The sequence below is a fragment of the Lissotriton helveticus genome, chromosome 5_1, assembly GCF_964261635.1.
Source record: "Lissotriton helveticus chromosome 5_1, aLisHel1.1, whole genome shotgun sequence".
NCBI classification, from domain to species: domain Eukaryota; kingdom Metazoa; phylum Chordata; class Amphibia; order Caudata; family Salamandridae; genus Lissotriton; species Lissotriton helveticus.
The window spans coordinates 1842994196-1843021458 of NC_136065.1; the positions used below are offsets into that span (position 1 = coordinate 1842994196).

At 43.3% G+C, this 27263-nt stretch overlaps 1 protein-coding gene across 4 annotated transcripts in view; it reads left to right on the forward strand.

Moving 5' to 3' along the window:
* The window catches only part of SPOP (speckle type BTB/POZ protein), a 344731-nt gene that overhangs the window by 316093 nt on the left and 1375 nt on the right, over positions 1–27263 (forward strand). For all 4 annotated transcript variants that reach the window (XM_078645267.1, XM_078645270.1, XM_078645268.1 and 1 more), the window contains one exon: positions 26339–26481. In XM_078645267.1, coding sequence (XP_078501393.1) covers positions 26339–26481 — 143 coding nt within the window. The remainder of the gene's footprint in view (positions 1–26338; positions 26482–27263) is intronic.

Genomic DNA, 27263 nt, shown 5'->3' on the forward strand with positions numbered 1-27263 from the left:
GCGCGCAGTTTGTAACTGCAATGTCGACTTGGTCAGTGCACACACTTGCCAGTCCGTCACCTTTCATTTTCTTACATGTCAGGCACCCCTAAGGTAGGCCCATGGTACCCCTGTGGGCCGGGTGCTGTGTATGTGAAAGGTAGGACATGCCCTGGTGTGTGTGTGGCATGTCCTGATAGTGAACTATGGCCAATTTAGTTTCGGGGGATTTGACAGGAAAATAAAGTTTAGTATACCTGAACTCAGAATCTAAAGATGCATCTTTTAGTGAAGGTGCTTTTTACATTCTGTGTTTGAAAATACCACTTTTAGAAAGTCTGTATTTTCTTGCTCAGTCATCCCGTGTGCCTCTGCTGGAATGTGGATTGCCTGTCTAGGTTTTGGATGACCAATGGCTGGGGAGCAGGAGTGGCTCCAGATAGTCTAGGTGGGTCAGGAAAAGGCTGAATAGACGTAGGCTGCAATTTGGGAAGATAGAGGAGATTACCTTGCACCTCAAAGGGTCTGGTCTGCTTCTGACCATGCCGTCTCCACCTCCTGCCAGGAAGTCACACCAGAGAAAGCAGAACTGGTTCTGGCTGGGCACAGACACACTCTGCCTAAGAGATCAAATTATTTTGGGATATAAATATTGGGGCCCAGAGCCCTGACTTTTAGAACTCTTTTGGATCAAGAAGACTGCCAAGAAAAAGAGCTAGAGAAGCTGTGAGGAGGAACTACCACTTTGCTGTGTTCTTTGCTGTGTTGACCTGCAGTGGCTGCTTCTTGGGCAGGGGAAGGACTGGACTGAACTTTCTACAATTTACTTATGTGAGTTTCTCCAAGGGCTTGAGGTAGAGCTTGCCCCCCTGTTCAAGAAGTCTCGGGAGCAGCAAAGACTTCAAGCTCGTCTGCCCTCAGCACTGGGGACTGTGTGTTTTGTGCTGCAAGAGAGGAAAAAGCAACCAACGCTGTCTACGACGCTGCTGCTGACTCCGTATCCTGAAGGCACCGCCACAACGTGACCTTGGTCTCACCGACCTGTGGGCACCGCACTCTGCCTCGCTTTACGACGAGGCATTGGTATCCCCGTCGATGCCGCTCCACGCTAAAATCTACGCCGCTGCTTGCACAGTGGTACGAGGGCACCACTCGTAAAGTTACACGACACACCCCACTCATCCCGCACCGCAGCCTTGGCCTACCGGTGCCGGCACTATCGACGCCAGTTCGTCAGCCGCCGACAGCGCTTCAGCCACGACAACACGCTGCTTGCACCATGACCTGCCAGCACCGCCTTCACCTCGCACCGCGACCCTGGTCTCAGCCATCTGATGCCGCCACCGAGCTGCTGCTCGCACCGCTACCTGAGAGTGCCACACTGCTGCACTTCGCACCGCAGCACCCAACGCCTGCCGACGCCAGCGCTCATGACTTCAACAGAGGGGAGTTCGACCTGCAACACATGTGTGACTTCAAGGGACCGACGACTCCTGCACCGACCTCCAGAACCGACGCCTGCAGACGCCGTGCTTTTGGAAGCTCAATGAGAGGTCTCCAATGCCCTGCATTTGTAAAAGGTACAGTTTGCAGGTCTTCCCGACACCGTAGCTGTCCCGCGACGCCGTGGTCAGCCAGAACTGTTCGGATTTGTTTGCTTACGACGCCATGATAGCCCCGGACTGCGCTATCGACATCAAGGAACTATTTTTCAAGCATATTTAGATAATTGAAGATTTTTAAGTACTGTATTGTGGATTTTTGTCGTTTTTGGTCTTGTCTTAAATGTATACAAATATTTTTCAGAACTAGTGTGGTATCCTTTTGTAGTGCTTACTCCGTATTACTGTTGGTTATGTACAAATGCTTTACACACTGCCTTTAAGATAAGCTTGACTGCCCGTGCCAAGCTACCAAGGGGGTGAGCAGGGGTTATTTTAGGAGTGTAACTCCCTTATCCTCACTAGAGTGGTGGTTTCTGCCGAACTTTGGCACATGCCCTAGACAACCAGAAATTCCCATTTCTAACAATCGGCTAACATTGGTTGTATCAAAAGGAAATGTTCATCAGCATTTCATTTTGGGGCAAGATATTAAAATATTAGTTAGGTGCTGGTGTCCATCGATCCACATCTGGATAGTAGGATTGCAGTTCATAGCTGTTTTATGCTGCTGTAATCGCAGATAGGCATGCTTAATTGCTGTCCTCAGTGGACAGCTGGTTGTTCAGTTTTGGTGACCTTTAGCACCAAGTTTTCAATAACTTTGGAAGCATACAGGGGGTATTTTGAGAAAAGCATATGCAGTATACCATGGACAATGATATCTATTAGATTTGTTTTTTTTTGGAGGGGGATAAAAATGTTTGATTAGGTCGTAGTGTTGTAAAAATTGATGCTTGGTATCTTGAATAACAGCCAGGAAACATCACACATAAAGGAGAGATTGGAGTGTCATGAGATTCCTCTAGTTCAGTGCTTCCCAAACGTTTTAGAACCACAATTAGATTGATAGACTTTCACAACCCACCTAGCTTGAATGGACATGAAGCTAGCAATTTATAAAAATAATGTCATTAAAGCACATAATCATTTAACAGCACATTTTCCTTTGAAGTGGCCACCAAATTAGCACAGACAACCCGTTTTACTGATAAAACTCTATTATTGCACAAATGATAATGTGTGAAAATTGGGTTTTAGTGTGTATCATTTGTGCATCACCAGGTTAAGGGTCTTGATTTGTTTTGATACTAATAAAATAGTAATATAATACTAATAAATTATAATACTAAAAATATCTAATTCCATCACACTTCAGAACTACAAAAACTGTTCTTCATTTTTGTTTTTCTAACTTCATGTTAAATTCATGTACATATATTTACATTTTTGTCGTATGTTACAAAAAAATTACACCCTGTGGATTCCTTGTACATCTCTGCTTCCCAGAAAGTGTCCCATATTTCACTTAACTTTTCTTTCTCTGAATGCAATAAGAGGAGTTTGTAAACTACAATCCCCATTTTGAAAAAATAACAATTCGTACATTTTATAAGCGTGTTCAACTTGGAGGCAGACTAAAGATGATTTGATTTGTTGCGGTCAAGGAGAGGCACATGTTAGTTTGTCATTAGGGCTCCAGTTCACGGTTTGTGCCAATCTTTTTTTTTTCCATTGATTGTTCAGTAATACCAATGTAAGTTGATGGCTACTTGACTGATTAAGTAGACAAAATAATTTGTATTTAGTCATGGTTTGTACGATGAAAAATATAACTGAGACAATGAGTGCATTTTCTTAAAGTAACTCCAAAGATCCTCCTATTTATTCTGGAGCAGAGGGGAATGTAGCCACATTCAATTGATTTAGCGGGAAGGGCAGACCTGAAAAGGTATTCAGTATAGCCCAAGAAATGTATCTTAGTCTAAAGGTATGATGATTACTGTTGCAAATTTGATCATTGTGAACACTCCGGCAGTATTCTCAGTATTTTTCAAATTCTTCTGAAAACGTGGCAAGTGCTGATCATTGGTAAATACGGTTGTCTTCTGCATAAACCAGGCCCTGATGAAAGGGAAATATTGGTAGCAGATTTTATTGATGTGAGCAGCATTAGTAGGTGCCATCATGCGGCTCCATATCAGAACTTTACTACCCCTGATGAGATGTTGGTACCACTATATCTGCACCACGTCTGCATGCTGGCATCAGTTCCTTTCTTACCGCATCTTTTGACAAATATGGAGCTCTCTTGGATCCAGTCAACTTGATAGAATTTCTTCTTCTTTCAAACATTTTGCGGTGTGCAAGGGGAATATCCCCACCTAAAATTACAAGGTGCAATCTCTTTAAGGAGTGTCATGAGAAATGTCAGTGATGAACACCTACAATGTCCATCTCTGGTGTCTTAGCTTCAATAAGAGTCTGCGTCATGTGACCGATGAGCAAGGATGAACTGAAAGGCCATCCGCAACCACGAGGCAAAACGTTTTGTCACAGAACAGCTACGGAAATTGAAAAAAGCCTGGATTTGTCTGGTAAGTCAAAGTCCAAAAAACACACAACGCCTGGCTGTCCCTCATGCTGCCACATGGAGGTGCATTACACCTTGTGTACCTCCAGGCCGCAATCCATCCACCAACCTCTAAACAGGTTCTGATTCTGCTACAGATGCTCCCCAATTTCCCTGAGCCATTGGTGATGTCAAGGCCGCTCTGTGAGGTGAAACTGGTCGGAGATCTATTCTTTGGTACCCCACCTGATCCCTCTGGAGGGCCTTCCGGCACTAAGGATCCATGGTGGCCTCCAGTCAAGTTACCACTGGCAGATTTATCTCCGGAGCCGAATAAGCATCTTGACCTGAACCGGAAACTGGTTCCCTCCTCAAGCTTGATTCACTGACTCTGGCACTAGCACAATATCTGATGCTACCTCCAGCACCAGCCCAAGTCTTGATGCCAACTTCACAGATGCCAGAAGCAGAGCAGATAGTTCCATCAGACTCCTCATCTACAAATCGTGATACCTGTAACTTCATTAGCATATATCCTCCGATCCAGCTGTCCCTTTGGGAGGGTTTCGTATCGAAACAGCATGGCCAGGTCCTCCATTGAGCCTGCATAATCTACACCTTCATTTGTGGAGATTGAATGGCAACAGTTGATGGTCTTTGATCTTCCATACGAAATCGTTGGTGTCCTCCTGGTAGCGAGATGTCCATCCACAAAACTGCATAGAGGTCGCTGGGAGCGGTTTGTTGTTTGGTGTTCATCCTTTGACATTGAACCTGCACATGCAAAGTTGTCTGGCATCCTACTGTTTTGTCTTTCCTTAGCCCAGCAAGGTCTGAGGCAACTGTTACTCGTTATCTTTTGGACTTTTTACATTTGTCAGATCGGCCACTGATTCTCAGATCTCCTGTTGGGATTAATTTACTAATGGGACTGATCTACATTCCGCCAACACCTTTCTTGATGCTGCAGTGAGACCGTAATTTTGTTCTCACCTGTCCTACATGCACTCCCTTTGATCCGATGAACAGATGCTCTCTATGTATGTTGACGATAAAAACAGTGCACCTCCTCCTTATTACCTCTGGTGTGCGAGTGAACGAAATCCAAGCCTTGTCCATACAACAGCCATATAAATCCTTCTTTCTGAACAAACTGCATGTGTCTTCTGTAATTCCTTCTTAGGTAGATACTCAATCTAACCGCAGATTCTTCACTGACCCACCCATCTTCCCTGCTCTGTGGTAATAAGATTCCTTATTCTGATTTCTATGTATTTAAAAGACACAGCACTATATGGGGGGAGCGGGGAGAAGTCTGGCTGAACCAACAAGGGGTGCCGGGGGAGGCTCATGATGTTCGGGAACGTAGGGACACATATGGTCCTCTTCTCCACGGCCCAGAGTTGATGGGTCCAGAGGTGTCTTAAGCGTAGGGTTTTCTTACGGGGCAGGCGCGGTATAAGAGGGCCTGCGTGCAGAGGCTGCAGGCAATGTCTGGGAGTTCACTAGAGGTCACCACACTGGATTCAGTCTCTGGAGGGCTGGGGGACCACACTGACACCGTTGGCCCAGGCTTGGAGCGTCGAGTGCCTAGCTGTTTTCAGGAGTATGGTTTCTGTGGTCGCAAAGTCCTTCCAGGGGTCTTTGGATGCCTGCAGAATGCAGGGAGGCCGGTCCGCTGCTTCATGGGAGGTCTTGGTTCCTGGGTGAAGTGCTGGCAGGTCTCCCCTGCTTTTGGGACTCAGAAGCTGCAGGACAGTCTACTTTTGGTGCAATTGGCAAAGCCAGCAGGCAGACCGGCAGGGTTGGCGTCAAATCAGTTGCTGGATCTTCTGTTCTTGCAGGGTGCAACTTTGCTATTCCTTAGTGTTTCAGGGCGACAGGATCTGTTCTTCTAGTGCCAGGGGCTCCCTTAAGTACTGAATTTGGGGACACTACCCCACCTATACGACCACTTCCTGTGGAAAGCAGGCATAACCCTGTCCCAGAATTCCTAAGTATGTCATCACAAAGGTGGCTATATCTGAAAAGTTGTGTCCACCTCAGTTTCGCCCACCTTAGGGGTGGTACTAGCCTGTGGGTGGCACGCCTACCTGACTAGCTCATTTTCCCACCTGTCCAGGTGCCATAGAGCTCTGGACAAGAGGGTTGGCTTCTTTTTCTGTGAGGAGAGCCAGATTTGCATTTCAAAGGCGGCAGCTTTTTGAAGCCTGCCGGCCTAGGAAGGCTAATCAGCAGGCCATCTTGTTGGAATGGGTCTGACACCCTCTTCCTGGACAAGCCTGTGTTCTGGGTCTTCTGAGAGCAAAACGCTCTCACCCTAGGAGGTCAGAACTATGTTTCAAGTGGCAGGCTGGCAGAAACCAGTCAGCGAGTACACTAGAGTCTGGTAGGGTTTTAGAGGACACCTCTAAGGTGCCCTCTGTGTGCATGTATTGGTAAATCCAACACTGGAGTTAGTGTGGGTTTATCAATGCGAGATGTTTGATACCAAACATCCATATTTTCAGTGAAGCCATCGTGTTGCTTGGGAACTCGTTTTCATCATTGTCCAGCATATGTTCTAACATGGCTTCCCTGTCTACTTGCACTAGCAGTAATGGAACTCACCAGCACAGGCTTATCTGCACATGCAGATATGACTTCACATATAATACCAAGACCCCCTACCATAGGGCTGTAAGGCCTGCTGTAGGGGCGACTTACAAGTACTACATGGATGTGTGTCATGTCATGTTTTCAGTTTGGTCTGCACCAAACCACGCAACTTGCCATCACAGCCCTGCATGAGTTTGGTGAAGGGGTCCCTTAGGCTGGCACCCTTTTTGCTACATGCCTTGGGGGCCCTCTTTAGTACCTCAGGCCCTAGGTACCAGGGGTACCATTTGCTAGGAACTTATAGAGGGTACCAAAGGTATTGCCAATTGGGGGAGCAATTGTACAGTTGTGGGAAAGAGATCTGGCACTCGGGACCGGTTAGCAGGAACCCAGTGCACTTCCAGTCGAAATCATATCATGTACCGGGCAAAAAGTGAGGGTGACCGTGCCAAAAAGGAGTATTTTCCTACATGTCTGTACTACAGGACAGTAGCCAGAAAGGTCCATCATGCCCAAAAAGTCATTTTAGTACTGGCGGTAACCCACGGACGACAGATCCACAGTAGCCTGAAGAGCAGGTTCCAAAGAACCAACTTGGTTAGTACTAGCCTAATCAGCAAAAGTAGAGTGCAGGGTGCCAGTTGTTTAGCCTCAGACAAAGAGTCTGATGCCATAGATCCTGGAGGAGGGGGGGCAGGGGGGGGGGGGGGTGAAGCATCCATCCAATCTGGTGCGGGCACCTCATCATTAAGGTTCCCAATTTTCTGTTTTTACTGATTAATGTGTTGCCTGTCTGGATTTATTTTTAAAAGTGGAATAATACTGAAAATTGGACTCCTTGGGATTGACTTGGAGTGCTGTCTTTCGTGAGTTCCAAACCAACAGCTAAGCAGCTAGAGAACATGGAGAGTCACAAAACAGGATGAGATTTACTTAAATACAGGCATGTGTTAACGCATAGATGAAGTGTAATGGTAATATTTACTTGTGGGTATAATGTTTTGTTCTATTTGGCTGCTTAATTTGCTAAAACTTGACAGGCATCAAAGTACGAGTGTGTTCAGCAGTTCAACAAATGTGCAAATGTACCATTTTACAACTCCATTTATTTTCAGAACACAAAATAAATATTGATAAATATCAATACGATGGGGAAAAAAATAAATATGGAAAAATACAGACGCAAATGTTGAATGAATACCATAAAACCGGGAACCCTACTCTTAATTTAGGCTCCCAGTTTTCTGTTTTTACTGATTGTTACAGATAAAAACAGCAAGGAAACAATTTGTTTCCTTTTTGTGTTTATTTATTTTTTTTAAGTGAAAAAAACCCAGAAAATTGAGCTTGATCTGAGTGAATTTCCATGCTGTCTTTCGTTAATTCCAAACCAACAACTGAGCAGATAGCCTGGAGAGTTAAAAAAAAAAATAGGACGAGATTTCCCTAAATCCAAGCATATCTTAACATATATTTTAGGAATGCTGATATTTACTTGTGGGTGTTATTTCGTTATATGTGGCTGCTTAATTTGCTGAAAAATGGCCGATATTAAAGAATGAGTGCATATTTATCAGTTAAATAAATGTTGAAATATACCATTTTATGCCTTTATTTAGTCTCAAAACTATATATATGGGAGAGACCTTAAAATCAAATGATCGCATGCGATACTATGGTTTTGTGCAATGGTCTATTTGCCCACAGGGGCAGGATTAGATGCACATGAGTTTGCTGGTGACATGTATGCATCAATAAATCACCAATTTTTGACGTAATACATTGAAAAGCTTATTTTGGGTTTTTCGACAATATTATGATATTATCATTTAAGATATGCAATTGTAAAATACTGAAATGTTATACGTCTTGTGCATTTTGGACAATGTCTGAGAGGACTCTAAATAAGATACAATTGACTAGGCAATCATGGCCACGATGTTATTACAGGCTGAAGATGGCCGACGACTTTTGCATTAGAATCACGTGGTGTAAAACGTAGTCACCTTTTCACTTTCTAGGTGTTTGTATAAATGCATTTGTATTTTTGTAAAACTTTATTGCCGTGAGCAAGGCGTAAAGTCGAAGCGCGTCGGTATTGTCATTAAACTGACGAATTTGGAATCCCATGAGTGTCCGGACTTCTTTCTTGTATCGAAGGAGTGTTTGTCGCAAAATTACGGGGTACCTGGTAACTCTGTCCGGACCGCCCACATTGACCGCCACGAAAGGGAACCGGGAACGAAGCAGAAAAAAAAAAATTATATATATATATATATATATATATATATCAATATATCAATATATATATAGATAGATAGATAGAGATAGATAGATATAGATAGATATAGATAGATAGATATATAGATATATCTATCTATCTATCCCTCAGTTTGGGGCGGTCCGAGCTTGGGTTGCTCGCAACCTCACAATCACCTTCCTCCTTGATGTAGGGAAAAATGCTCAGACGCCCAGATGCGGTGCATACATAGATTTAATGGCTCCAAAAATAACGCGTTTCAGCTGGATCACGCCTTGACATTTACATTTCATTCCAGCCATTTAAACAGTGAAAAGGAAAGAGGACTACTGAATGAAGCTAGCTTCTTAGTATAATAATGTGGCAGCCATCTTAACATGTATCCAATACATTATTCATACAATATACCGACTCCAGTGAGTCAAATTTCGAAACCTACAATTTTACACGTTAATTATGAATAACCCTCCATACATTGATGTCTCCCAAGCATATTGCCCAAGTTGGCATTTTGACACATTCCTGTACAAAATAACACAATATTTCACATATATATGTGGATAATGTCCTTGGCTCGCCCCAGTGGGCAGATAATTACTTTGTTCACTTCTAATATGCTCAAGAAGTTGACTGCCAGAAATTTCAACAAGAATAGTCCCATAACCCTGAAACAATAAAATCAATTAAAATTTAGTTCAAAAGGAAAGCCCGGCTTAACAGTATCAAGTTATATACATCTACAACCATTAATTTTGTAAATGAACGGCCAAATCTTCACTTGAATTTAAACCTTTAGGTGTCAGTGTTTCAAAGTCAATGATTTATTTTGACTCGAGTTTTCTCCATGTCAATTTGCGATTACCTCCCCTCATGTTCTCCGGTACAGCATCGATCACCACCATTCTAAGCAACTTTTCATTCTGTAGGTGGTGATCAAAAAAGTGTCTAGCCACAGGGTACTGTCTGGTGTTATGCCGTATGGCTCTGACATGTTCCAACACTCTTTTTTTGGCACGATGAATACATACACACACACACACACACAATAAGAAGGGCAAAAAATAAATATAGGTTAATACAGACAGAAATGCTAAAAGAGAAAAAAAAAAGGACCAAATCGGAAGCCCTGCTCAGAATACGCATCCCGCAGCAATGGTAACAACATTGAATAACACCGAAGGTGCACCCTCAACGTAAAACTGTACAGATACATGTCAGATAGTCTGCACCAATTGTGTAGCAAGGCATATGTCTAGTGCACACTAAAAGAGCACAGAGACCGCTAAACACAGACTACTGTACTCTCTGAAACCACACGGGCTGGAAAGAACAAGGCCAGTTGCCGTTCAGTTTCAGTAACAAAGAGAATTCAAAGTACTGCACCATACGTTCACGGCACACAGGGACGTGTGGCAATTCCATCACTATTTGGGCTTGTTGTGGAACATCCATTTGCGGAGCAACAAAAATAGAACCAAAACCGCAATCCACAAGAATAATACCAATGGAATGCCTCCAAAAACGCTTGGAAACAGTGTGTATAAAAGATGGAATCACTGCAAGTGAAGTCTGAAATGCAGCACCAAATCCAGACCTGATCGTACAAATACATTGTTTGATGCGTTAAAAATGTGGCGCACAAGTTCACCAAAATGTAACGGTAAATTAGTGTGCAACAATGATTGTACTTCCGAGGAAGACCGGGCAACTTGGAGATCAAAGGTTTCTCAGACAGATGTTAGAATAGCTGCCAAGGTTTCTGATTGCTGTGTGTGACATTTTCATAATTTTAGTATAATTGTGAGTGACATTTCAATGACTTAGGGACACTTTCTCACAAGCAAAATCAAGCAATGAAGAAGAGGGAAACTGCTATGGCTGAATGAAAAAGATTTAACACAAAGTCTCACAAACCCTCGCACCAGAATAAAAGTAAAATCAGGCAAATAAAATGAGGCCCACATTTTCAAGTAAGTGCAGTTTTGACTTAGCAAAGACAAAATGTATAGTGCTTTGCAATGTATGGGAGACTGCATGCAATTAAGCTTGTTGCATGTGATGTATGTGGTATTATCAGTGAAATTGATAGTAAAATCTGGTGCCACAAACCGCCAAATAAAATAAGCCCACACACGGACCTGTTCACATAATACCTTTTTGGCTAAGTACTGGCAGCTAGCTGCGTGTCAAGGAAAACAGCTTATAGGGTACAACAGACCCTCAAATAGGCCAAAAATATTAACTAACCATCTTACCTGGCTGTCAGATCTTCCTTCTGAACTGCACTGGCTACAGCGCAGCACGAAAAAATAAAGCTGCTGGACGCTTCATTAACATCTCTGGGGCCAGTCAGCCACTACGTGATCATGATGGGATAGCGGCTTTTCTCGAAAATAAACAGACAAGGCTCCACCCCATAATCCATGTGAGGGCACTGCAGGGTCCTCCTGATTTTATATCACCTTGGCTGACCACGCAGTATGCTAGAGCAGGAGGCTGGGTCGGTTAGATGATTGAAGCCATGAACAGCTCACGATGCCCCTACTAAATAGCTCAGGGCAAAATTGTATTTAGCAGGCCTTGTTCTTAGGTTGCACAGAGCGCACTTACTGGCAGCATGCTCACTGCTTAAATACAGCTCTAGGTTCATTGAGCGCGCCTCTCACAGTGTGGTCATGGCAGTATACATCCATTACTAATGTCTTTCAGTGGGGTGATGCTGAGCACCACATTGAAATGTCTTTGTCTAACACCTGGTCTGTGGTACTTTGAAAGACTATGTTAATGCCAAGTGTCTATGAATCAATAAGGCTTTCAGTCAGCTTAACTTATCAAAATTAATATTCGAAATAGGGACTGTTGGCTGCAAGATTTTTTCCCCAGACGTGTTTAATTGTAATTGCATTTATAAAGCGCTTACTACCCCATACGCGGCGTTGAAGCACTTTACACCGGGCAGCACGTTTCTCCGAAATCCAAGGTTAATGGTTACTTCAGTGTCATTAGTTACCGTTTGTGATTAGGATTAATCTTGTACGCTCAAAGCAAACCATTCTATGCAGTCATTTCAGTTTTTTATGGTGGACTAAAGTAATAGTGGTTGGTTGCAATCAATAGTCAGCTTGGGTGGTGAGCTCAAGGACATGGTTGGTGGGATTAATACAGGAGTTAGAGGAGATTATCTATTGTTGGGTTGTATAGGTATAACTTTCAGCAGAAGGAGGAGAGATAGGTGGATATAATATATTCATACAGCAATTGATGGGGTGCCTTGTGTTTATAGTATTTATGGCAGCAAAGACAGTACCCCATGTCGCCCAATCTTCTATTGGGAACCATACCAAGTGGAAGACACATAGTGAGAATTCTATATTTATCTTGGGGTCTTGTACAAGGAAACACTGCTGATCTATTTTTTTTGTGCTTTCCAAAACTGAATTTTCTCCCATTTGGTGGGTACTTTGCCCGTCATGACATTAATAGTAATTGGACTAATGGCAGATACCACAAACTGAGGCTGCCCAGCTTGAACAGCCCTTTCTTGGGCAGCTGTTATTGCACACATAACAAACTGTGTTAGACGTCGATGCAGTCTGAGTGTAGAGACCAAGCACTTCGTGATTATTTAATGCACCTGCAATTGGAAATGATGTGTATTCAGGTAAGACTGGCCAGGCCCCTCATTACCAGGAGGACACAGTTTTACAAGTTGTTGTGTGTGTGGGAGGGCACCTTGAAACCAATTTTGTTCCTGGTATTTTAATGATATTTCTAAGTATAGTATTCATACAGCCTGCATGTAACGAACTGCTGCCTCAGTGTTTGTATGAAATGTTTGTGTGTTCGCATCAACTGCAGGAAAGTAATCCCAGGAATGGTAAACTTCACATTCATAAGCTTCAGGTCCCCCAGTCACAAAGGTAGGATTTCCCTCACCATTGACAAGCCCATGTGCAAGTAAGTGAGCAGTGAATTGCCTGTCTACAGTTTACAGGAATAACCACTAGCACCATATTTACTTAATGGAATTCAAAGATGATGGGGTGATCCTTTTTAAAGGTTCAAGCCTGAACAACCTACAGACACAAATAGGTGCTTCCTATAAAGCTGAGTAAGATAAATCCTTTTCACCACATCCGTCTCTGTATAGAGGGGAAAAGGAGCCTTGGGCACATGCAAGAAAACTACTCAGGCGACCCATTAAATAAGTACCTGACTTAAAACGTTGGTGGCGCCATGTTATGTGGTTTCTACAAATATAGCAGGACTATGTATTAGACTGAGGAAGCAAAAGACACACAATTTATGGACGGGATGCAGAACAAATCAAAACATTCACCCCCAATCAAGAGATCTGGGTTAAATCCATCATTCGTTTGCTCACAATGCCACCCCTGTTTAGACCTGGCCATATGCAAATCAGTCTTGACCCTGTGCCTCATGGGAACAGTCCAGCCCGAACTGCTAAGCCAGGTCCTCCCTGGACCGGAAACAAGCATCCTAGGACCGGGTACTCTTCAGGAAGGCCTTTCACTCTCAGGCATTTACACAGAACAGTACATGATGCATATACATCCCAATGTCACCAGTTGTAAGTGGTGCAGATCCTTCCAGTGACAGTTAGTGTTCATCCCGTCCTCCGCTTCCTTGGCTGTCCTCCCTTTTTAGGCAGTGACTTCCTCATGCAGGCACATCCAGTGCCCTCATCAGCAGTCAGTCAACTTCTTTCTTCAAGGCAGACTCCGAGGGCACCTTATTCTGGCAAGCAGTTGAAGTTTCCCAAGTTCTGATCTCAAACATGGCAAGTGGATTTGGCGGTGAATACCCTAGCCCTGTAGGACAGATACATTTCTCGGTCACCACTGGTGAGGGACTCTGGATTCTGTTAGAGAAATCTTGGCACACTTGCTAGAAGTTTCTGCCTCATCTTTACGCTAAAGTTGCAGAGAGTAGCTATGTATTCCAACAGTCTGATCCGAGACTGGTTCTGGATATTTCTGGCTGTTTTGTTTATTCCAGTCAGACAAGACCTGCAGTGTTCTTTATTGAAAAGGGGCATCAAAATGATGTGCTGGAGATGGGCATCTGCTTTGGCAAAAAACTAAACCAAGTGTACACTGGAAAGTGAGAGCTGTCTTCCCCAAGATGACTTTAAGCGGGTGGTTCAAGAGCTTGTCTTGCCGAAGCTAGACTATGGCAGCGCTATGCTCTGTGGCCTCCCCAAATATACCTTGGCCCACTTAGGACTACAGCCAGATTGATTACGGGTACAAATAGAAATGCTCACCTATCCCCAGCCCTATGATCTCTAAATTGGTTGCCCTACAAAGCAAGAATACAGCTAAAGATTGCCTGCTTGACTCACAAAGCCCTCCGTTTCAAAACCTGGCTCAAAAGCTAGAATTATCTGGAAGGGGTAGACCATCAAGAAGTGCAATCTCTCTCCTCTTGAATAATCAGACTATTCACAAAAAGAGAACGAGGCACAGAGCTTTCTCTGGCTCGGGCCCAAAGATCTGGAACTCTCTCCCACCGGAAGTCTGCACAATCTCCTCCATGGCTGCCTTCAAAGAGGAAGTAAAAATAATCCTAATGAACCTTGCCTTAAATGGCCATGGCTCGTCTGTTTTTCTCAATGCCTCTCTGACTACGTTCTTTATTGGTCTAAAGCTAAGGGTCGTCTGATATTCCCTATTAAGTAATGTTTGTTCTCCTAGTATGCTATGGTATTAGCTAAATATGATATACTTTGTTACCCCTTTACTACTTCCTACCCTTCGAAAATCTCAAGCGCTCTCAAACCCTTTGGGGTCATGTTCACGCTATACAAAACTTTATAAATAAATAAATGTTTATCTGTGTGGGTAGTCCTTCCAATGATTAATGGTCAAAGAAGGGGCAGTCAAACTGCCTAAGACTCGCAGGGGCCCTCTGTATGCTCTCCTTACAAATGGCTGACTCATCTTCCCCTAAATGCCTAACTCATTACAAAGGATGCATGCAATATACTAGAGAAGCCATGCCATTCGCATCTGCTTTCTGAGCCCTCTCACGGTCCATCCTAAGTATCACTTTGATGTGGACAATACAAAATGGATTTGTGTGTAGCAGTGGCTCGCCAGACATGCTTCGCACATGTCCTCTGTGCATGCAGACACGCAACATCCATTTCCTGAATGGATGGGCGAAGGACAAAGTTGCAGGAGACTGACAGTCAAATTAATAAACGGGTGGGAGAGCCTAGTAGGCAACGCCCCTTGGCAGGGATAGGTAAAACGGCTTGTTTTGCCACTATAACCTTTATCGCTGCCACCACTGTAAGTCCTGTACAGTCGGGATGAGATTACTGTGGTTAAGCTCATTAAGTAGGATGCACATGGTGTGCGCATTCAGAATACCGAACTCTATTTTGTCTCAATCTGTATTCGTGTATTGCAGATCCATAGTGGTTGTGTGTATTGAGGTGGGAAAGTCAAGCAGCTATGGCATGTTATGAGAACTTGAGGCAGAAGTGTACGCACTCCAGAGCGATGCAGGGGACATTATTCCTTCCCAACACCCCTCATTCATTGTACTCTTTTGAAGTTCAAGAAATGCCTTCACTCCAGGTTCACTCTATTGGACCCTTTTGGTCTTTCCAGATATGATCCACAGAACATGTGCTCCTGTCAAACAACTGTCTATTTCTTTTGGGTCAGGATCTAGAACAGCTAGTTTAGCTAATCAACCTTCCCTGCCTTTACCAAACTTGAACCTGATTTTTGTAAAGAAATTACATCAACTAGTGTGGCGCTGGAAAAGATTTAAGCTGGAAACAATTTGTAAATGCTTTAGATTTTGATTTAATGTTGTGTTTTTCATCTTTGTCTAATGAAAGAATTATAGCAAATCTCCAGAATTGGATCTTTCAAAGATTCACATGCTTGATTCTTTTTCGATCGTCAAGCTGGTACTCCCACAGTCATAAGATGCCAGTGCAATGTAAAACACAGCCTGAAATGTTTTACCATGATCACTTAAATAGCCTTGTTAGTTATTTCAACAAACCCAACCTTCAACCGACCTGAAAAAAGCACTGTGTACCACTCGCCCTCCAGAGTACACCATCTCTTGGATTTTTGCCGCATGTTGTGTGAATGCACTCCTCTGAGCTTGGTTCGTTCTTCTTCCCATAAGTTGGCTTATTTCTAATTCAAGCTTTTCTGTACTTTTGAGAGTAAATTCATCACCTGTAGGGAATACTGATCCTGATTGAACAAACTGTCTTCAGACAATGTGGAACCGCTGGCAAAAAGAGATTTCACTCTGAAGTTCCTTGCAAGGATTGTGGTTATTTCTTACATCTGACTCCCAGGCTAAGAAATGTGAGATTAGCTGTATCTTTTCTACAACATCTGAGGAGATGCCCTCCACTTCTGAGGAACCTAAGAGGACGCAAAAAATAATTCAGAAACGAAGGTCCCACTTCTGAGGCTGTGCTTTTGACTAAGAACATCTCATCAAAATTATCAGATGCCATTTCTAACTCTACTACACTAAAGACAAAGGTACCTTTGTAATTAATTCCGAAACACAAAACGTCAGCATCAGTATCGGTGGTTAGACCAGCTTCAAAAGGCCACCACTTTTGACAAAGAAAGCGACATCCTGCTACTGTCGACAAGTATCTTAACCACACAGACGCGAACATTAACAGTCCATGACTCACCATTGAAGACACCTGAACCTTCCAGGATTTCATCAATAACTGAAAAGGACATTTCAGTACCACTAATTTCTGATACATCTCAAGGCAAAGTATCTCCATATCCTCCTCAATGCCTTTTGCATACAGAAGAGTCAGAATATGAATGTCCCTCTGGACCAGTTTGTAGTCCAAAACACGGTAAAGTTGGGTATCGGGTAAATGGATGCGCGAGAGTATGTAAAAAAGAGGGGATGTTTCAGCTGTTGATCCTTGTGGTCTTATTAAAGTTCTTGATCCCAGGGGTTCTTAGCAACACTTAAAGGAACATCAGGAGGACAATGATGGGTGACAGTATGACCATTACCCATACTATGTTTGAGCCAGTGATTTCAGTACAAGCAACTTTGGGTTAAGATCTGCGGATTATAGCTGTGATTCCTGGTGTGAACATTCAATATAATGTTTTTTAAAGAAAAGATCATTGTCTCATGCTTGCTAATTACTATACTCTAGGAAAGTGCCCCTTTCTGGCAAGGTCACCGCCACCTTGTGCCTGGTATTTGATTCAATTTTGACAAAAGTGCACTGGTTTCCTGTCATCAAAGTCCCTAGTTCCAGATCTCTTTCTCTAAAACTAATACATACACCTTTAAGATACCCCCATAAAACCTACCGACTACTAGTGCACTGGCTGACTTGTGTAAACCAGCCTGCCACCACGGATCAGCTTCTGACCCCCCCACAGGTGACACTTTTTAGTCTCCTTGTCCTAGGTACCAGGGGTACCATTTAGTAGGGACTTACAGGGGGTGTTAAAGGTATTGCCAATTGGGGAAGCAGTTGTACAGTTTTAGGAAAACAGATCTGGCACTGGGGACCTGGATAGCAGGAACCACTGCATTTCGGTCTAAAGGTAGCAAGCATCAAATACCAAGCATCAAGTGGGGCTGACTGTGTCTAAAAGGGGCACTTTCCTACATATACCTTCTTTCCTGATTCTGCTACAGAAGCAAAATATGGAGGAACGGGGCAAGAACTTCATGCCCCAGCCTGCCCCTTTTTGCCGCAGTGTTGGACGAACACGCCAGCAGGAACATATAGCTGCACCGGGGCTCTTGCAGCGTGGGAAGCAAAGTTTGGAGGATTCTGCTACAGCCAAAACATGACGACAGTCTTCCGAACCATAGTCTGTCTTATTTGAGACCTCAAAGTAGACCTGGGATGCCACACACTTCTGTGCATCTTCCTCCAAGAAAAAGTTATTCAGTTCCTTTGCCACTACATTAACCTCCTCCAATCGAGGTTGTGACACCAACCAATAATGTATAGTCGAATAGTGGTCAAGAAAAGGTGAAATAACACCAGATGATGCAAGTGACTTCCATTCTCTGGTAGAAAGGACAACAAAGAGAATGTACTGTTTCCTATTCAACTTAAAATAGCCTACATGTGAAAATATCAGAACAATACCCATAATTGAATTATTTGGTAGGAGAGTCTGAAGTTAAAGCAGAACTCTGACTCTGTGGCGACAGTTCCTGCTAGGCTCGATTTAATATTAAAATAAAGACACTGCATCTATGATTGGACACACTGATGCAGATTCGGTAGTGATGCAGGTGGCCCAAAGGCAGACAAGGAGTGCTGCACCACTTGACCAAGAAGACTGGACAACATTAGCAACAGAATTTGTGCTACAGCTGCCAAATCTGGCAAGGCATCCAACACATTGGAAATCCTTACCAGATATGACACGCAAATGTCGTCCGATATCAGCCCATACTTAGACCTATTCCCAGAACAGAAAAAGTCTGAAGCGAAGACTATTCTTTATGAGGGGAACGAGCATCATAGTCCATAGTTGACACCACAATTAGTATAGCCTTTATCAGTTTTACTCTTACTAAGATGGCTACGAACTAGACTGTAGAATCAAAGTAGTTTTGAATATCCCATATGATTTTGTATCTCTATTTGGCTGGCATGTTGATGAGCCTCCAGTCTACAAAGACCGATACAGACACTGTAAGATCGCTGGTTTATCAGCAGAGACAGTCACATCCCTTTTGGTGAGCCAGAAGATCAGTACCTCCATACCAGAGGCAATTATCAAAACTATAGGCACCCACCATACCTGGTACATCAGCAGTCGTATCACCAGCAGTATGTACTGCAAAACAGGGCACCACCATTGTCCTTTCAAAAACAGTCCACTTGTGGAAAAAACATTTTGTCACAAGGCCACGAAAGTTTAAGGTGGGAGTGAAGACTCTCAGGCACTGGTCATAACTGCTCTTTCATCTCAATCAATCCTGTTTGGGTGGGAGATCTCATCTTGCTATTAACAATGGGCTAGTATAACAGACCATTGGGTGCTGGATATAATACATTTTGTCCTACTTTAAAACAAAATAGGAGAGTAAACCTTTAAAGTCCAAAGAGACACGGTATCGAGAGTCTATAAAAAACAAATGTCCCTTTTATGCTCACAGTTAACAACCATTCCTCATTAAGTAAATCAGAATGCACTGAGTAAAGTTCCATGTCGATAGTCAGGAGCTACACCATCAATAATGACCGTCTCCTTATTTATATAAAAAAAGTATATATTTATTGCAATGATTCAGAAGCATCATTCTACACACTGTGTACAGATCAGTATATATACACTGTACAATAAACACAATACAATTTCAGATCTGAAAACATTCAAACTCTTAATATAAAAAATCATCTGTATAACAATCTCAATACTTAATATTCCTTATAACAAATCCTCTATTTGTATACACCTTTGGTGAACCATCCGTTGTGAATATATACCTATAGGGACTATCAAGTAAAAAATGTTTTCCTTTGTATGGATTATGTCGACGCTGTGTTTCAGCGGTTCTTGGAATCAAATCCCTGCCTTGTTCAGGACAAATTCACATTAAAAATCTTTTCACATAAAAGACAGTTGTTTATTCTTCTTTTTCAAAAAAATATTTTCAATGTCTACGAAAATAATTGTGGTGAGCAAACCGTCTTGTCGCAGGGGTTGTGGTGGGTGCGGCATGTTTGGCTAATGGAGGTAAGAGGCTGAGGAGGCCCAGACTGGATGATTAACAAAAGAAGCTAATAGCGTAATATTTCTTCTGCTGCTTGTAAAGGGGATCTATTTCAACAATTAGGACCCTTAATTTTCACCGCTGGTAGCCCAGCATGCTCATCAAAGGTATACAGAGCTTTCTTGCTGTCAATTGAAAACATAAAATTGTTTCCCCTGATGGAAAGCAGAAATCTCCAGAGACGTATAATCCAGAGTCTTGCTTGATTGGCACAAAAAGTAGGCGTTTTGTGGGAATTCTTGTGCTGCATTGGTGGAGTCCAGGTTACCTCATGATTTGAAATGACTTTCTGATCATAATTGTGAAGTAAAGATATGCAGGACAAAAGATTAAGATGTTGTTGGCCTCTTCATTTCTGGGTTTACCGGAGTTTATTAGGCGGAGAAGGCAGCTTAGTAGCATGCATGTTGACCCCAAAATAACTTACTTTAATGTCAAATGTTACTTTGTAGTAGGCTGCAAGCTCCCCCCAACATAATTTAGATAACATTACAATCATAGTGGGCATGGCAATAGTAAAGCCCTGCAAAGTGGTTTCGGGTCAGTTATGATAATGATGAACCCCTTATTTCAAAGTGATTCTGACGTGCCCCACATTTCATAGATCCCTGTGCAGGGAAACCTTAGGGTTTCATGCCGCTGCATTCTGTGCAGCAAATGCCCCAAAACTTGATTTTTACACACACATTACCTGTGTGACCCGTACAGGTGTGGCAGGCTTTTGGCAATGTTGAGAGCGCTTGTGTGTGTTTATGGAAATGTGGGTTAGGCGGCTAGGCTCAGCAGCCATCCTCAAGCAATGCCCAGCCACAGGCCCTGTGTGGTGGGGGGTTGCATGGCTGCTAGGGGTTGAGCCCAGGGCCTGGCTGCAAGTCAGGCCCTGCAGCCATCCCCACGCCGCACATGACCATTGATATCTTAATTTACGTGAAAAAAAAACATAGAAATTTACTGGAACACTCAAAGGTTAAAGTGACGTTGTGGTTGGGAACTGTAACTAGAACTCGTGCCCTTGCCAAACACTGCATGTACCCTTACATTACATCACTAATGACATGTTGAATGACTGAATTGATGATATCCCGAATGGCATTTAAAATTACATCTTTGATAACACTGCATTTGCCTGTTACTGAAGACCTTTCTGCCGTCTATCAAAGGGAAGTTGGTGCACTTTCTTGCGGACAGCACCACCACCATGTGGTACTACAACAAGCAGCGCGGCGTAAGTTCCGGAGTCCTGAGCCAAGAGGTTCTGCTCCTCTGGGTTGGTCTGTGGCATCAGGGCATCTGTCTGATCGTGAACCACCTGGTGGGATCTGTAAATGGCAGGGTGGACAAACTCTGCTGGCTGCACCTGGCAGATCACACATGGCTTGTTGCACCCAGTGGTGGCATTAGGCATCTACCAGCAGTAGGGAGAACCCTAGCTGGGTCATTTCACCACGGTTGAACATGCAGTGTCAAAACTGAGACTCTTTCTGGTTACTGTGGAGCATGGTGCCTCTCATGCCTTTCTGCTTCTACCTCCACTGCCCCCAAGTTCTTAAGAAGATCAAGAACTGAGCCCAAGTCATCCTGGTAGCTCCGGACTGGGCCAGGAAAGTGTAGTTCCTGGTATTTCTGGCCATGAGCTTCTGTCCTCCGATTAGGCTATCGCTTGGGGAGAGACTTCGGGTGCAGAACCATGCCCTGTTGCTGAAATGGAACCTGCGCAATCTACTCCTCTGTCTGGGAACAGCTGCTGCTACCATCTAGGGTTGTGGCTGTTATCCTTGTGGTCATGCGTCCCACTACAAAGTCCATTTACATTGGTGCTGGGACAAATTAGTGGCCTGGTGAGGAGCTGTAAAACAGACCTCTTGCAAGCCAAACTGTCATATGTTTTATTGTTTTGTCTTTGGCCCAGCAAATTCTTGCTGTGTGCACTATATTTGTCATCTCTTTGGCCTTTTTAAGTTTGTCACCCATCCTTCCTTGTTTAAATCACCTGTGTATTCTTAAAGGTTTGAGCCATCTGATTCCTCCCAAACAGTTTGTGATGCATCAGTGGGTCCCTAATTTGGTCCTGATTCTACTCATGTGTACTCCCTAGGAGCTAATGCACAGCTGCTCATTGCATCTTGTGACTCTTAAAACTGACTTCCTCAGAGGCATCACTTCAGCTTGTCCCATAAATGAACTATAGGCTCTGTTGTTACAGCCACCCTACACCACCTTTTTTCCAGGCAAACTGACATTGAGGACCAGGGGCGCCTTTTTGACTAAAGTTGTGAATAATTTTCATGCTGAAAAATCTATCACTCTTCCAGTGTTTGCCACACCTCGCCCTCTAAAGAGGATGAGAGACTTGATTGGTTAGAGCCCAAAATGGCTTTAAGCCTTTACATCTATCGCACCAAAGATCAAGTGGATGACCAACTTTTTCTGATAGTGATTAGGGCAAAGTAGTACAAGGTAGTGCAGAAGAGGACTGTCATGTTGGCTTGACCTCTGTGTTAAGATCTCCTATGCATTGGCCAAAAGGCAGCCTCCAGAAAGTCTGGGAGCCCAATTCATTGCTGCTGAGGATGTCTCTACTGCGTAGGTCTGCAGCGTGCCTGCATCACACATCTGTCCGGCTGCCACATATGAACCCGTGCAGACGTTTATGAAGCAATGCTGCCTTGACAGCCAGGTTCTGGAGGAGGTTCATTGTGCCTTTTCAGTCCTGCAAGCCCTTGAGCCCACTCCATATACCTTTGAGATGTACTACTTTGTTATAAATTTTAAAGATGCAGATTCTGCGTTTAGAAGTACCCATCAGAAGAACAAGTTGCGCAGCGTTGGTCGATAATCTATCTCACTGCAGATTGCTCACTACCCTCCTTTCTCCCCATTCTGTGGTATGTCCTTTTCGCCATCTTCACACTAGGCCTACACTTATTTGGTGCTCCATGTCTTAGGGTATGGAATGATTCATGAAAAACTGCAGTTGGCAAGCAAGGATCTATAGAAAGGCGTCTGCTTGACTTTTGAGGATGATTGAGCTCAGTATGGGGACATCGACCTGCCAAAGTCCCTTGGGGACAAGGAGGATTGGGGTGTAGAGGCTGAAGAGAGCGAAGTGGTTCAAAATCGAACACCTAATTAAAAGGAAAAAGTATTTTGAGGAAGCCATGTCCAACACAACACAATAAAAACTTTAGAATTTAATGCAGGAGTTAGAACCGTCGAAAGGCATATGACATTACAGGAAGTCGAGCTGGACACCAAATTGTGTGATGAAGAGTATCTGACGCACACTGTGACAGAGGTTTTCGATTTTGAAACACATTAGTATGTGACACTGAGACTAACTCTCCATAGGAGGAGATGCATTTTTATCCTCAAGACCATCATTTCTGGACTACATATACATGTACCATGCAGAAGTCAAGAGAGCTACAGGTTCTTTTGAGGTCCAGATGCAGGTAAAGAGGGAAGCCATCTGCCTTCCGAGAGTCCTTAAGCCCTAGAGGAAGAACCAGTTCTTACCTTTTCTACATCTAAGGCAGTTGCTCCCAGAATAGATAAGTAGAAGCCATAGTTGCAGTATCCATGGTAAGTACAATCACACGTTTAACCGGACTCACTAATAGTCTCAACAGCTAGGGAGAAGGTAATATCACCAGCCTCTGTGGGGGCGATCGCTAAAGACATCACGAAGCTGAAAGCAATTGAAATGAAGATGGAGAGAGCTGTAACCTCAATATTATTTAGCAAACTCCAATGCTATATTCAGTAGATACCCAGGCTAGAATAGGCAAGACCTAGAGGACTTTGTTCCACATACCCCAGGAGTACCAGAAAATGCCTAGACATTGATATATTAGGGCACGAATATCTCCAACCAACACCTCAAATCGTTTTTGGATTCGTTTGACACAGCCAGCAGGCAAATTGCCAAAGGCATCATTTTAAGATGGCATGCATGGAGAGGGAAAGTCACTGGCAGTACCCTTGTAGGGCAACCTCATCTTCCAAGTGACTCCTTAGACATTTTTCCCCATGCACACAACACCTGTAGAGGGTAGAATAAGGAAGTATCTAAGAACCTTGTATAACATAACATAACCTGGGAGTCCATTGAAACAGACCCGTGGATGCTAAACTTGGTAAGACATTGGTCTTGAAGAGTGTTTCTAAAAATAGTACCTCCAAAATGACAAATATGCAGGAAGGATCATGTACAAGAACTACAAGCAGAAGGTCAATAACTATTGCAGAAAGATGCAGTAGAAATATTGCCCCTAGAGGAGAAAGGCATAAACTCTGTCTATTTTCTGAACCGAAAGCAAAATCTGAGACTGCAATCTATCCTGGACCCACAGTGTGTGAATACGTTTATCCAACAGATTCCCTACCTTTGGATTCTCTCCAGGTGTCAAACTAGATCCGGAAATTTACCTTGAGCAGTACTCGTAGGCGTCCTTTGCGCCAGAATGACGTGTGTGGTGTCTATATTGGTGCCACCCCAGATTGCTGATTGGTTTTTTTTCGCGACTTTGAACGGCCGATAAGATCGTATGGAATTTCGTTCTCCGGTACCACTGATTCCATTAGTCCGAGTGAACTTCAGGGTATGCGACATGATGCTGATTCAGATAGCTCCAAAGTGGCTATATCAAACTTTCTCTCATCTCAAGCCAATGTCACAAAAAGTCTATCTAGATACCAACACACAAGTTGCACCTGCCAGAAAAAACACTTACCATCATTAGTAGGTGTTCCACTTGTATCTTTTAGACCCGACAATTAAAATCAATATCTATTCTGGTGCCACATAAATATGTTCCAAGAACACATATATGATGAAATAGTGATAAGGTACCCCACTCACCTGGTAGAATACAAGTTAACTCGGGCCCCCAAAGAAGGCAAGTATCTGCAATTGCAGCTTATATAGAAAGATTGCACACAAAAAAAGCTTCTTGCAATCCCAGACATTAAAAGGTTTACTTTGGGGGGAGAGGTGGAGGTGCGGTTTGAAGGTATTGAAGCTCTATGTATAAAGCATCACTCAAAAATGTTACACCTAAAACGGCTTTCCTTGTAGAGATCACGTCTTTGAGCAGAGTGATGGACTTGCAGGTTCTCACAGTAGAGCCATACCTATCCATACACATGCGCAAATTTGTACTGTGGACTTTATGTTCCTGCCTAAGGTGGGGTCTCTGTTCCATATGAATCGGGGCATAACCCTATCGACTTGTTCCAGAAGCCATCTGACTCACCAAAGAGAGCATTAACTACATTAAGTTTAAGGAGAGCAGTAATGTACTACATCCAGAATTTAGAGGGCATTAGAAAGGTCTCTCAGTTTTTCATAAAATATGGGGCTGTGGCCCTGGGCACAGTTGTGACTAAGAATAAGATTGTGAGATGGATAGTGCCAACCATCAGGCACTACTATTCAATGGATTATACAACATTAGAAGCTAAACGTAAAAGCATATTCCACTAGGAAAAAAGACTCCATATTAGCTTTCAGAGTGAACGTTTAACAAGAGGACATCTGTTAAGCAGCTGCCTGATCCACACAGCAAATTTTACAAGCTACTACTCAATCAATGTAGAATCAACCACAGTGGTAGCAGTGAAACAGTTGGTACCAAAACATTCATTCTCATCTTTTCTCTTTTTAGACCTTGTCTCCCAGGGGAGGTAAACTCGGTAAACCCGCTATGTAATATGTGCACATTATGCGAATATAAAAGAGAAATCACGATGTAAAAGAAACCGGTCACTTTACTGTAATAATGGTTTTGGACAGCTTGAAGCTCTTTAGGAGTCACATAGGACCCTCTCATTTCCACAAGGAAGAGTGTAGTGGAGGAATATTAAAATAAAATCTAAAATGGTGGGCATGTAAGGTGGCATTATGGCTAATGGTTAAAGCTATGCTCCACCATTGTCGACACCCACCAAGAGTAGGCAAATGTTTCTGTATTTCCAAACCCAATCCTAGATGCCAGAATTATGCACACCATGTGAATACGAGGAGCTTCAAGCTGCAAAACCATTATTTTACAGGTTGGTAACTGGTTTCTTATGGTGATTACAGCGGTTGCATTGAAACAGGAATTCTGATATAAGGCCGTTCCAGGTTTAACATGCCCAAACACATCAAATTCATGTCTGTCTCCCCCATCTCCTTGTCTGATTCACCCCTCCGTGTCGCTCTCTGCCCCTCCTTGTCTCTCCCCTTCATTAGTGTCCTCCAACCGCTTCCTTGTCTGCCTCCCTACGGACCCCCAGCCTGTTTTCATCCTTTTCCAGTCTGTCTCTCCTCATTGTCGGTTTCGTACTCCCTTGTCGTTCTCGCTCCTCCTTGTCTATTCTCCTGACTTGTATGTCTCCATCACCTTTGTCTCCCCTTTTGTATGCACACCTGTTGGCTGTCTCCTTCCCTCAGCCACTGTCTGTCCTTCCCCTTTTGTGTCCGTCATCCCCCCCTCCTTTAGCTGGAAAACTCTTGCAGATGCAGTTCAGATGGGAGATGCCATTATATCACTTTGTGTGGTGATAGTTCAATTCAAATGACTCATTTACCAGGCATAACCGGCTGTTAATTAGTCCAATTGCAGAAATACTTCTGAGCGAAGTTAACTCAGCTGTTAAAGCTCCTCAAACAAACTGTCTTTGTAATTGTGTCTTCTTGATTTGCAGTATGCACTGGAGCGTTTAAAAGTTATGTGTGAGGACGCCTTATGTAGTAACCTCTCTGTGGACAATGCAGCTGAGATCCTCATCCTTGCTGACTTGCATAGTGCTGACCAGCTGAAAACCCAGGCTGTGGACTTCATCAACTAGTGAGTTATTTTGGGGAATGTATGTAAGGGGAACTGTAAAAGTGATGGAGCCATTTATGGTTTGAGATGTCAACTGAAGGGGTGGAGATATTGGCCATTGCAGCAAGCCTTTAACTTTTTTTGTGGGACTGAAGTGGGTAGAAGTTTTATTAGTACATCTGCATAGTTTGAAGCATGTACAGAAGTGGAAGGAACCAAACCAATGGGTGGTCACTATATGGTTTGAGAGATCCTAAAAGGGTGGTAAACTATCACATCAGGCTAGGCATGGTTAGGATTGTTATTTACTAGAGAGGAATCTAGCTTAGAGGGTGAGCTTTGTACTGTTTGTGGTGGAGCTGAAGGAGGAGGTGGGGCTAAGTTTGAAGGCAACTATTTTATGGTTTGAGATTCAGTTGATGCGAGGGGCCAAGAGGATTGGTGTGGTTGGAGAGGGTCCTACCCTTCTATGTTTTGAGACCTGGAAACTGATATGGCTACTGTAATCCCGAAATGCAGGACTTGTATAATGGAAGATAGAAACGAGAGAGAGACTGAAATCCTCTTTAAGATGCAGATACTCTGTTTCAGACTGCATCAGCTGGATGACTTATTTAACAGAGGGAGATTAAGTTGCAACATGCCGTAATTGTAGTGGGTATATATGCAACAAATGTATTGAGGTTTCGCCTTTGTTCCGGGATGAAGGAGAAATAAACAGTCGGAAGCCCTTAATGAATGTCGACTTAATTTAGACACTAATTCAGTTGTTAATATTATTCAGGATTGCAGTTTCCATAATT